The sequence below is a fragment of the Sylvia atricapilla genome, chromosome 3 (assembly GCF_009819655.1).
Source record: "Sylvia atricapilla isolate bSylAtr1 chromosome 3, bSylAtr1.pri, whole genome shotgun sequence".
NCBI classification, from domain to species: domain Eukaryota; kingdom Metazoa; phylum Chordata; class Aves; order Passeriformes; family Sylviidae; genus Sylvia; species Sylvia atricapilla.
The window spans coordinates 109,096,033-109,109,520 of NC_089142.1; the positions used below are offsets into that span (position 1 = coordinate 109,096,033).

General features: G+C 40.0%; 1 protein-coding gene across 1 annotated transcript; it reads right to left on the minus strand.

Moving 5' to 3' along the window:
• Positions 1 to 3,528: 3,528 nt before the first annotated feature.
• Positions 3,529 to 7,636, minus strand: LOC136358586 (cadherin EGF LAG seven-pass G-type receptor 2-like). Its single transcript, XM_066314461.1, has 7 exons — positions 7,580 to 7,636; positions 6,235 to 6,479; positions 5,644 to 5,753; positions 4,798 to 4,932; positions 4,506 to 4,642; positions 4,143 to 4,340; positions 3,529 to 3,813 (listed from the first exon to the last, which is right to left on the minus strand). The coding sequence occupies exons 1-7, from the start codon at positions 7,634 to 7,636 to the stop codon at positions 3,709 to 3,711; spliced, it is 987 nt and encodes a 328-aa protein (XP_066170558.1). The 3' UTR covers positions 3,529 to 3,708.
• Between the last annotated feature and the right edge of the window lie 5,852 nt (positions 7,637 to 13,488).

Consider the following 13,488-nt stretch of genomic DNA (forward strand, 5'->3'; position numbering starts at 1 on the left):
GAATCCCACAGTGGGCTGCACCTCCACATATCTACTTTCAGCAGCTTTCTCAGATGCTCCATTTTTCTCACTTTCAGCCTTGTAATCCAGCAGCACTGTCTCCAGGTAATTGTGTTTTTCAGGGGCCTGAATTTCATCTTTTTCAGTATCATCTCCTTTGGTGCCTTCCAGGTTGTCAAATGACATCATCTCAGTTCTCCTAAGAGAGTTCAGAGAATTCATAGCACCTGGAGCTGAGACAAATATCTCAGCCTCTCTACAGCCAAGAGCAGCATGTACACTGATCCCAAAATTAGTGGGATTTTACCCAGAGGAATTAAGAAGCTTCTTGCATCCTGAAAGGTCTTTTCTGCATTAGCATTAACAATTTGCTAAAGAGTAAGTAGGAATTTGCCTTTGATACAAGATCAAAAGGCATTAACTTCCTTCAAGTGTAGAGATTTTTAACTTACCATTTTAAAGGTCCTTAGAAATGGACTTAGAGCCTAGTGAGAGATCCAAGGGAAATCCTGTGGTACCAGAATAAACTAGAACCATGGTTTTTATATGCTATTTTTTAAAGATTTGTGATAGCCACAGTCTACTTACCCATTATTCATGTAGTCTGCTTTCTCCAAGCTTTTCAGGCTTCCATTTTTGTCAACTGCCCATGGGTTATCAATGCCCTCCATAATTTCAACTTTCTTAACCAAATCCTGTTTCCCATACTTTCTGAAAATATTAAGATAATAATAATAATAATTATTATTATTATTGAAGATTGGCTTTACAGTTATTTTAGAAACAGAAGATGAATTATTTGTGTAATAAGTTTAATACACAACATTTATTTTCATTGTTATTCTGGGGACTAGTTTGGAGTATTTCCTATTTTTCCACAATGGTAGCAGTGTAAATGTTTGCTTTCCTTCTGGAAATTTATTTGTTTTCCTCTACCATGTGGCCCTGCTGCCACTGAATTTAAGCAGCAAAACCTCCCTTGATATCATCATTTATGGGGTTGGAAGAGACTTGAGTGTCCCCCTTCTTCACAGTTAAAATTTTTGCTGCCCACATTTCTCTGTTTTAGAAGTTGTTTCTGCTTTTGCTGTGTGACAAACAAGAAGAAACAACTTTGGTGCATCCAACATAACAAATCTCGGGCAATGTTCCCTGCAAATGCTAGTAATTGATCAGACAAAAATTTTTCAAGTTGACACTTAATTAAACTCATCAGCTGTAAATCTAAATGACATTGTTATAAATGCATATTATAAAGTGGCTTTTCGCAAATATTTGAACAATTGTACTGTCTTATGTTTTGTTAATAGAGTTTAGAAAGGTGATGAATGAATTTTCTGATTGTGACATAGTGTGAATAGTGGAAAGACTGGGTTTTTTCTTTGTGACATCTGGAACCGATCAGGCCAAGAATTGTGGGGAAGGGGTTGTCACCTTATGGCCCTGCATGAGCGCTGCTGGATTTCTGGGGTTTTTTTATCAAAACAAGAACAACCAAAAACCTCAAGAAGAAAATTTATAAGAGCCATGATTACCAGACAGAGCGGAGCCACCCATAAATAAATCTACCAAACAAGATGATTGGAAGGACACAGCAATCCTTAAATATCAAAGAGTGAAAGGTGTGCTTTCTGGTGGAGCGCCCCAGCTGCAACGTTTGCTCTTATGTCTCCTAATTGTCTAATTTTTTTTATTTTTATTAAACTTAGGAATTTTTTTGAAAAAAGAGAGCGAAAAAGCTTTTCACCACGTGGTGAAGGCTGTGTACCTTTTCCTTTTCAGGTCCAGCAGGACGTAGGCCAGGAAGGCGATGGAGGTGATGGCCAGCAGCACTCCGAGCACGATGGTGGCCACGAGCTCTGGGGACACTGAGGACACTGGAGCCTCCTCGATGGCAGCGATGACAGATGTGGAAAACACCTTCTCCAGCTCCAGCTCAATGTCAGCCCTCTGCTCCTGCAGTTTTCTGAGCACAGAAGGGGAAAAGGTGCCTGATTTACCTTCGTTTTGGCTGCAGGAGTGGTGAAGAAAATACGGAATATTCCTCCCTGATCTGCCAAGACCTTTTCCAGGATTGGGACTTGTGTATTTCATTCAGGAAAAGGTCAGTTTTCCAGCAACCAGCCCTGGTGCTTGTGACCTAAAACTAAAGTGCTGCAGAGCTTGGACAGTTGAGTTAGATCCACATCACTGACAGGTTACCAAAGAAATGTAAAATACACCTAAATTGTGAGTTTTTAATCAACATTCTGCCACTCCGAGGTCAATATGTATTTTAATTATATTTTCTCCTTCAGCTATTTTTTTTCTTAAACTGACTTTTAAATCTATTTTGCACAGTGAAACAACCTTACTCATGTTTTTTTTTTGCAAACTCTGAAAATTAGCTTTCAGTTAATAGTGAATCAGCTTTCTGAATTCTAAAAAATCCTGTCTGCATAAGCTCTGGCCCCCAGAAGTCAGACTGTGCCATACAGACCTTTTTACATCTTCTGCAGGTACTTCCTGGTGAGCCTCATCAAAAGCAATGATCCACACTTGGGTTTCATCAGTGCTGCTCCTTGCTTTTCTTTCAAACTCCGTGGAATAAATATTAACCACGTATACATTCCATCCAAGTTTATCTTCCAGGACCCTGACATCATATGAAGAAAATATTTTCAATTAACTAGGCAATGATAGATTATTTTATTCTGGAAATTCAATGAAGTAGTCTTTAATACAACACTTGGCAGATATTAATTGATACTAATAAAAATACCTTGGCAGGTATTTTAATCTAAGCATGTAAAAATACAGGATTATCACCAGCAAAGAAATTAAGCTATTTGTCCAAAATTGTTTAGTGATTGAGTAGCAGAGGGAAAAAAAATTCTATAGATTACTATATACAGTAAAGGTGGAGAGGAAGGAAATTTAGTCTCATAATCCTCATTGTTTTCTCCTCTTTTTCCAGAGATTTCGTGCTGGATTGGGCCAGTGTCCCTGGTTAATCCATCATTCTGGTAGCAGTCAGCACCAGCTGCTTGCAAGAAGGTTTTCCATTTAATTTTTACCAACAAAAACTGGTCCGTAATAGCATCAATGACATAAACTATTTTCCCACCTTCAGAGTGATTTCCCACCTTCAGAGTTTTGATTTATGGGACTCAATCTTTCCAGTGTAAATATATGTTTGTGTGTAGCCAAGCAAAAGCTCTTCCATCCTTGTTAGCGTGTCAAAAAGGCCCAAAGTTATGGTTTTAGTTGTAGGGTGGCCATCACACATCCCTGGCTAATCCCTTGCTCCATCAGGGCTGGGATGTCCTGGGGAAGCTCTGCTGCTGTGCCATGAGGTGGGGTTTTCAGCTGTAGCAGTTGTGGGTTTGGTTTGTGGTGTCTGCCCTACGTCTCCATATTTTTATCCTGCTATCCATGAAAAGTTTTACCCTGGGCTGTTAAATATGGCACCAACATTGAGGTGGGAAAGAGACCACTTGAAATTGTCTAGTCCAATGACCTCTTTGAGATTTGTCAGCTTCAGGCTAAAAACTTACAAGGCAAAAATTGGTGGACTCCTGTGAATTCACTCAAATTATTCTGAGCTATGTCAAATTGAAGGCCTGGCTTTTCCTGGGCTGTATCAGCTCCCTGTAGGCTGTCAGACTCCTGTCCCAAAGGGACTCGAAATTTATCATCAGATATTATACCAGAATAAGCTTCACAGTTTCAAAAATACCTTTGCACTTCAGCACTGTTTCTTTCCACAACATTGATCTTCTGATTAAGCACCAGCTTCACAATGTTGCTACTGGAACTGGAATCAACAGTTACCTAATAAAGAGTCACAGGTAAGATTTTCTAAAGCATTTGTACCACTCATAGGTTGACCAAAAAAAACCCCCTCAACCCACTAAACAATAACAAAACCCCTCTGATATAAAATCAAAGTCCTCAAAAATCAGGTTTGGTGCCAACATATTTTTATATGTCAATGAAAATGGCAACCTCTTAATTCTAGTGTGTAAATATTCGTGTATCTGACAGCCCTAGTGACAGCGTCAAGTAATCTTTTGGTTTTGCCATTACCAAACTTAGCCCTTCTTGCTTACAATTTCGACATGGAAGTAAATCAGGATTTTAAAAATAAAAATCTTCCTTACACTGACTGTTGTCCGGGCTGTGAGGCTTCTTGTGCCTTGGTCTGCAGCTTGGACTTCCAGATTAAATGTTCCAGTCTTTCCTGCCACAGAAACTGTAAAGATCTGCCCTGTGTGTTCATTGATGTCGAATTCGTCGGTTTGACCTCTCACTAAGCTGTACAGCAGAAGTCCATTGTCTCCTGAGTCTGGATCTGTGGCCTGGGTTGAAAAAAGTGATTTGTGACACTCAGTCTGGGCTGCACATTGCTCTTCAGTCAGGAAGCTCAGTTTCAAGAGCAGATTTAAGGCTCCTTTAGTGCAGTGGAAAAACCCAGCTTTATTACAGGATTCCTGTCCTTGTGAAGAGCACAGGAAATACTCTACCTGGACTGTAATGACAGGGTATTTGTAGGGCACAGAGTTGGGAATGCGGGCAGAGTAGGAATTGCTGGAAAACACAGGCTCTTCGTTCACGTCCTGCACAGAGATCGTCAGCATGACCACGTTCTCAGCAAACAGGCCTGGAAAAAACACAAGTGAACCACCTCGGGCACCAGCTTTTCACCTTTCACATCAACCTTTGCAAGTTAAAGAAAACCACAACTCCTGTATGGATTGCAAATACAAAATGTGTGTTCATTGCTCCCCCAAAATGTCCTTCAAGGCAAGAAGTTACCTGAACGCTGGACTTCTGCAGCAGAGGAGACTTGTTCGTTTGCCTGAATTAAAATCACATATTGAGAAACTTCCTCATAATCCAAATTAACGGCTGTTCTCAGCTCACCACTTTCAGGATCCAGTCTGAAGTGACCTGGAAGGACAAACAGGCACTTTTGCTGTGACAGCTGCCATTTCACTTATACCCAACTCCTACTTTTCGTGTCTTAGTTGCCCTTGGGATGTTCCCGTGGCTTCTCTGCTCTGAACAATGTGAAATGCAACACTTCCACTGGCCAAGCAGCAAAGGCACCATCACAGCTGGGCTCCCACCCCACACCAAACAGCTCTTAAACGTGTAAAGGAACAGTAACTGTGAAAGAAGAATTTCACATGATTTCACAAATAAGGGGAATTGCAGCTCCTTCTTGCACCGCTCCATTTTTTATGCATTTCCAAGTTTTCTCTCAGTTTCTATGTCCTTCTTTTGTTGTGGGTGAAATGCAGCCTGAGAAAAGCTGCAAGGGGGCAGATGCCTTAACACAAATTCAAGGAAATGATGGACTAAAAGCGATTGGCAAGGGAGAAAGCTGCTTGTTAACAACACTTTCTATTTTGGCTCCTCCTGGTCTCTGAATTATCCTAGTTTAAGATTAAAAGAAGCCATGTCTTAGCAAGTTACCACCTTTTCTAGATCAACAAAGTCAATGCTGTAAAGCCTAGGAAAAAATTCTCAGTGTACTCCTTCCTTTAAAAAAAGTTTTATCCGTGCTCTCCATCTCCTCATTTATGCACATCAGCCATGCAAAAGACAGGTTATGATGTTCTCCTGGCTATTTTAACTCATAAGGGGGATAGTACTCACCTCTTTCATTGCCAGATACAACGGTGTAATCAATCCGTTTTCCTGAAGTTTCAACCGCAGCAAAATCATAAATGAAATAATCCACTCCAGTGTTTTCCGAAACAGAAACACTAATGCAGGAAATAAATGATGAATCATAATGTTAAATTTGTTAACAGTGGTTTCCCAGGCAGGCTTTGAATTTTAATTCTTTAAAAGAGAGTTCTTTCTGGAAAATCTTGCCTCCTCCTTTTAGTTGTTTGCCAGATCTACCCAACTTCCAGAGTTCAGTGCAAACCCTGGTTTTCTAGCCAGATTTTGGGTCATCCTTGAGTAAAACATAAGGAAAAATTTTTTATTGTGTTCAAGAGAAAAGGGACAGAGTCTGGCTTATAAAAGCTGCAAAGTAGAGAAACAAAAGGCAATGCCTCAACTCACATTCACAGAACCCCAAGTATAGCAGAATTTCTTATGTTTTTCTTAAAAAAAACCCCTCAAAACTGATGTCCTTTCTTTTGCATGGAAAAATATGAAAATGACCTTCAACTTTGCTATGCTTTGCACTACCTGGTGAACACATCCCAGTTATTTAACTCAATATGAAAGCCACACCTGATCTCACTTGTGTTGAAGCGAGGAACAAATGGACGGTTGTCAAACACACTCAGAGTAACCACAGCAGTGCCATTTAAAGGAGGAGAACCTTTGTCCTTTGCCATCACTGTTAAATGCATCTCTCCAGATCTAGACAGGTTTCCAGTTGTAATTATCTTCCCCTCACTCAAATCCTCTATCAGGAAGAATGGGCTCACAGTGAGATCCGGGAGGATGTAATACTCAATAAGGCCATTTTGCCCCTGCCATGAAAGAAACAGAATTTAATGAAACTGGAAGTATGTTTGGAAGGGGAGGATAAACACTGCAACAAGAGATCCAAAAAAACATCTACACGTCTCTAGTGAAATAATTCCAAAAATGCTGATTTTTTGAAGAATGAAAGCCATGGTAGGATGTGTACAAATTTAAAAAAACAAAACACAAAGTGGAAGAATGTACACAATACACTGGTCATTTACACAGTAAAAACGTGGCCAAAAGTCTCTAATGAAAATAAGTTAGATGTGTAGAGGGGGACAGTCAGAGCAGTGAGGGTGGCACAGGGAGGTCAAGTGCCACTCTGCACAGCTGAAGGAGGAGTTTGGTTGGGGTCTCAATGTAGATCTCCCACAGTTCAGCCATTTTCACAGGCAATTTCACTTTGTATAAAAAGTCACTGAAAAGGCTGATTAAAAAAGGGCTGTTAGATGATTTGCAGCAATATACCACAGCTGCAGCTATTCCAACCAAAATTATGCATGAAGAAATGGGAAGGCACCTGCTACACCTATTTTGTTGTCACTTGGAGATGTTTCATCTTGTAAATGATATAATTACTAGTGATGTTGTCATGGTGATGTGGTTGACTACTGGATATGCCTGCCAGGGCCTGGATACTATTTGATGGGTGTAGTACAGATATATCAAACAAAATTACATTTAAAAATGGGGACAGAGAGAATCGGCTGGGGTGCCACACTTCAGAGGAGTTTGGCAAGCAGACATTTCCTTGCTGGAATCAGCTATGTGATGTTCAGTTTTTACAGATTCTTCTAACTCAAAAGTTCAAATCACTTCAGAGGCACTAAATTGCTTCAGTCCCTGTATACTTCTGAAGGACTAGTACATGCAGCTCTGTGTAGCCAAGGGAGGAATTAAAGGAGATAGAGCTGAGGAAACATGCCCAGAGCCAGGGAGTACATTAGTGTCAAGGCAGAGCCAGCAGAACTCCTGATTTCCAATTCCCAGGGCTGGTAGTTGAGCAGGATTCACGTTCTGCTAGGTTTGGTGCTGTGTGGCAGGAGAATGGAGCAGGGTGTGCTGCAGCCCCAGGCAGTGTCAGGGTGACAGGAGGAATCACCTGGTCGCGGTCTGCGGCGCTCACGGTGAGGACAGGAGTGCCCACAGGATTCACCATGTTGATGGAAGCAGAATAGGAGCTCTGGGCAAACACTGGGGCATTGTCATTCACGTCAATCACTGCAACACTCACATCAGTGGTTGCCTAGAAAACAAAACAGTGCCATGCCTTTTAGGGTATTTAGAAACTCTTGTTTAGCACTGTTTTTTCCTCACTTGCACATGCAACAGAAAGGATAAATCAGGCTTCAAAAACGCTGCAGGAAAATGTTGTTTGGGTTTAAATGTGTCAACTTAGCTTCAGAGATCTCTACAGGATTTTAACAGGAGAGGCAGGAATTCACTGTTGCAGTAAGATTTTTCTTGAAAGATGTCTGAATGAGTAAGAACAGGATGTATTTAGGAGACCTCCACCATGCAAGTTAAGGAAACCACACATGTTCTGATTCCGTTAAAGAACTGTCTCATATTTTTTCAAATAAAAGAAATACAGCTGAACCGGAACAATCTGCTGAAAATACTTCTTCTCCCATAAAGAATTATCACATCACTTACAGTTCTAACAGCAGCACACAAACTCCAGTTCCCCAGCACAGGTCAGTCAGCAAACAATTCTGGGTCAAAGCCTACCATGCATAATTTTGAAGTATTTCACATAATTGAAGTATTCTGCTACTCAGTGTGGTTAAAGGCTGTAGAAGTCTGACTCTAAGCATGATGAGGTGACTCATTTATCCTACACAACAAATGGCTGGGATAGATTTCCCTCCCAGTAGTTCAAAATCCACTCTTAAGGGTCGCTGTTCATTACAGCTGTAATGGTCTCTTACCTGGTAGAAAGGGGCAGATTTATTGTTGACTGCAGTCACTGCAAGGTTGTATTTATTTGTGGTTTCATAGTCTGGAGGGTTCCTTATCTTAATGATGCCCTGAATTTCATCTATTTCAAATATATTTTCTCCATCTCCTGAGACAGATTTAAACAAGCATCATCAATTAATATATCTTAGCTGCACATAATTAACTACACTCCTAAATTATATGTTTACTTGTGTCCCAAATGCATCAGAACAATTTTTTTTTAAGTAGCATATGCATAATGTAGAAGAAGAGCAGAATTATTTTGAGTGGATGGGCATCTGAAACATGAGCCAAGATTTGAAAATCGTATGAGCATAAATTAGTAACATTCTAAACCAGGTGAAAGTGAATGGCCTTGGTGGAAGGAGGTTAGGAAGTAACAGGGATAATACTAATTATGCTCATAATTATATAGACAGCAAAGTGCCAGTGCAGTGACAGAATTCCTTGTTACCTGTGAGGTTATACACAACAAAGGCATTGTCTCCTGTGTCTCTGTCTGATGCTGTGATTTTTCCAACTATGAATCCCACAGGCACGTTTTCATGGACACTGAAGTCAGGCACTGGATCAAACACAGGTGGGCAGTCATTAACATCAGTGATCTTTATCACAACTGTGCAGTAACCCTTCTTCTTCTCAGGGATTCCATCATCTTCAGCATACACCACAACCTTTAAGTCACACAGTTATTGGTAATGAGAAGCCATACAGAGAGGTTCTTGCATAAGGATTAAAAAAATCTTGGCGTATTTTAAACTTCGAAATATTCTTAGAAATGTAAAATCCAGCTCTAAATTCACCTCAAAATGATTCTTGAAAACTGAAGGAGTGTTTGGGTGAATTGAAAAAGTCTTTCTGTGTGGAACCAACAAATTAACCTATATTTTTACTTGAAGCAAAGTGAGACCATAAAAAATACCCAGCAGTGGCAACAACAAAAAGAAGATTCACTGAGAATCATATCTGCAAGATGTCAGTCCAACACTGGTTCAAGCAACAGACAGTGCTGAATATATGAGCTGTCATTGTGAAATTAGTTATTCATGTGCTGAAGTGTTGGCAGGGCAGATGAACAATGAGCTGTGCTCGAATTTCATTATAGTCAAAATGCAGTGGCTTGTTTCAAGAATGTCTCACACCTTGAGATGCTCCTATTCTAAACCAGTGCAGAAAACATTCAAACATTACCAAGCTAAACAAAAGCACAAGTGTCACCTGTTTTCCGAGGGGAAGATAAAGAGTTCTGAATAAAAAAGATGTAAAAATCCCAAAGCAAACCTGATACTCTGTGGGTTCCTCTTCGTAATCAAAGGGGGCTGTGGAATAAAGGATTCCAGTTGTTTCATTGATCCTGAACTTTAGTCCATGTCCATTGAGAATGCCATAGGTCAGGAGGCCATTTCTACCCGTGTCATTGTCCTGAGCTTTCAGCTGCACAATCTGAGTAGCAGGGGAATTCTGTGGAGGAGGAAACATCGAGGTTCTCAGAGATTGCTTTGCTGCAATTGCTTGAATTATGTGAAAGTAACAGATACTGCACCCACTTACAGCAGTATAGACTTTAAAATCAAAATTATACAACTTGTTCAGCACAGTAAGGAAGTCTCTTGCTTTCTCTAATTTACAGAACACAACTGTTTCCCCTCCACCGTGTCTCTACACATTGCTGCAATTTTCAGTGGGAAAAATTATTTCAAACAGCCCAAATGTTAGCCTCAAGCATCTGAGTTGCAGTTATTTCTGTTTAACAACCTCTTTTCTTATGAAACTCAATGGGTGTTCTCAACTCCAAAGTCATGTTTCTTTCTGAACACTATTTGGCTAATAATTATCAAAATAAATTACCTAATTCTTCCTTTTTAACAATGTTATTTGCACCAAGATTGACAGCAGATATCAGCATTTCACTTGCAGGCTATTTGAGACCTGATCTGAAGTTATTTGATCCAACAGGGCATTCAGTGATTCCCATTGTGTAAATATTTCACATGGAAATCAATTTTTTAAGGCTGGGAAATGTGATTCTAGTTCTCCTCCATTAAAGTAACTGGGAACATTAAAATTAGGTGTAATAAGTGAAACTATATTTCACTCAGTGGTAGAAATGGAGTAGATTTTAAATCAGTTGTGGCTGCTAAAGACAATACATGTGCATCAGCAGGGAATCTCAAAGGCAAGGTATGTGCTCTATAAAATATTAACATGATCAATGTGGTTTTTTAAAAAACAAAAAAAAAGCAACCAGCAGATTAAAGCATGAAAAATGTTACTTGAAAATTGAGAGTGAAATGTTGAGCAAGATGCTTTTGCATATTTAAATGCTGTGGCTTCTTCTGTAGAGAACCACAATGGCTGAAAATCTGACTGAAATCTGGCTTATTCTCTGCTGCTGATCACTTGTGCCAGCAAAATCACAACAGATTGTATGTGAGCAAGAAGAGAAATATTGCTAAATTAGAGACTTTGCCCAATTACTTCCCTCTGTGAAGCTTCCCTACAAAAGGCTGAGTGAGACCCTAGCCCAGCACCTCCAATAGATTTTGAATGCACCTGGATGAATATTCTCTACGTAAAACACTCAAAATGGAGTGGTAGTTCTTCCTTCATGGAGCCCCTTATTAGAAAAGATTCACTTTTCCATCAATAAGTCCACACTTCGAGATCATTCTTGTTGTGCATTGGGATTTCCAGCTTGAAATAAACCTCACATCATCATATGGTAAGACTGAACAGCAAGTCTGCCCAGTTCCTGAAAGTTTACTTGTATACTCAACAAAAGATTGTTTTTATTTTGAAGACCTAATTCTGTGATTCAGTTTGGAGGACATTTTCTTACCTCTGGCAATGTCTCTTCTAGTAGAGAAGATGGGAAAACCGGTGGGAAATTGTTTTCATCAATAACTTCCACCGTCACTTCAACTTCATTAAATATGGCAGCATTAGATGAGTCTGTTGCTCGTACCTTGAAATTTACTGGAAAATCTTCCAGTTCCAGATTCTTACTTGTTCTTACAATACCATTGGATGAATGGATAACAAAATATCCTGGTTAAAAAAAAAAATCAACCAGAAATTATTCTGGTTAGTATTTCTTTAGTTGAAACTGAAGATATGAATCCTCCAGTGATAATTATACATTATTTATATGAATATTGAGTGTTACAGTATTCTTCAAAGAACAAAATAAAATTCAACATTTTTACAAGGTTGACAAGAATGCAAGAATGTGAGATATATCCAGGACTGTAATTAACAAAAAGAAATAATTCAGAAGGTCAGATGGGAACCAAAAGGGAGAAAATCCAATCTGCCACTCTCCAGTCAGGTCTCCACATTCCTCTGAAACAGTCAGAGATTATTTGCCCCTCTATCAGTTAGAAATTTTTATATTTCCTAAGAAGTCCTGTTCTTAATGAAGATGAGGAATTCTGCAACTATCTTGAAGATCACGACTTCATACAAAACATTTTACAAAACTGAAGTACAAATTGACTGTTTGATGGTAGATTAAAATCAGCTCTGTATTTAGTAAAAAAAAAAAAAACCAAAACGTGTGACAAAGCACTGACACACTTGATCACATATAAACTCACTCTAGGCACTCCCATTTTTTAGGAAAACATTGCTGGGTTAGTTTTTCTACTAGAAGTTTCTGGGCTATTATTTTTTCCTCCAGCCAGAGTAACTTTCTGCCTGACCAGATACAGGCTGATGTTCCTGCAGCAGACACAGCACACAGCTGGTGAAGCCAGCCCTGTATCCTGTGCCTTGTGCTGCCCTGACAGAAATTCAATCATGTGCCCACACCTGAGGCCCCATCAAACTGGTGCATTGGGTTCATTCCCATCCAGCTGTGGAACTGAGGAAAGAGCAAAAGGAAGGAGAGAAGAAACCATCCCAAGGCTCAGTGCTGTGCTTCTTGTTTCACACCCCCTCCTTCCATTATTGCACGTCCAGGGCTCACCTTTCTCATCTCCAGAGGCAATGCTGTAGTTCACAGGGAGCTTGTACAAGGCACTGATCTCTACAACAAACGTATCTGCGGGGGCCTTCTCTGACAGAGGGGCAGGGTGATAGGCTTCCTCCAGGAACACCGGGTAGGACACATCCATGGGAGCAATCATGACTGACACCTGCAGGGAACAGGACACGGCCATGGGGGTGATGTTTGCAGCTTTAGCTGGAGCTTTCCTACTCAGGTGTCAAAGTCCAGGCCTTGGCCAGTGAGTAGCCTGGGATTGCTCCATGCTGAGTTTGACACTGCCCTGAAGGCAGCAAATCCTGGTGCTTTGCTAAAAACAGAGTTCCAGTTCCTCACATGCATTTTAAAGGACTTGTCTAACAAAGCAGCTCTCGGAGAGATGCACTCATCTCCAGTCTTCCACTGGAGATGGTGTAACCAGAGCAAGAGTTTGCATGTACAGTATTTTCAAACTACTGTAACTGATTTATAGATCAAGAACAAAAGGTGATAGGTGGTAAATAAAAAAATGCCTGCTGCTTCACAAAACTAAAGATAATTTATTTCTGTTGCTAGACAGGTGCTATCCAATCCTCTGAAGAGTGATGGCTTATAAGTCTACATTTTAAGGTTGAAGGTAACTTTCTACATCTTCATCCATTTAGATTTCTAGTTCTTTTTTTAATTCTGCTGTGATATTTAATGGCAAAAGAACACCAGCAGGTTATAACCTCTGCATAAAGATAATTTTTAAATAATATTTAGATTTCTCACTCTCCAATCTAGAAATTATTTTTTCTTACATTAAAGGAAAAGAAACAGGAACACTTTATTTGCCATCTTCTGCTTATTTATCATATACTTTTGTTACAACTTTTCTGGCTGTCCCACTCTTTGACCTTGCACAGTAGGTGCTCTAATCTACTCCCTCTAATCTACTACTGCTCTAATCCTCCTCCCTCACAGGCTGGAGCTTCTGTCTGTCTTTTCTGAAGTGGGATGATCACAGCCATTCTGTGTGGTGTGCCAGCAATTGCTAGGGCAGCATAACTTGGTAACTGTTACCTTGTAGCCTGAAACAGAAA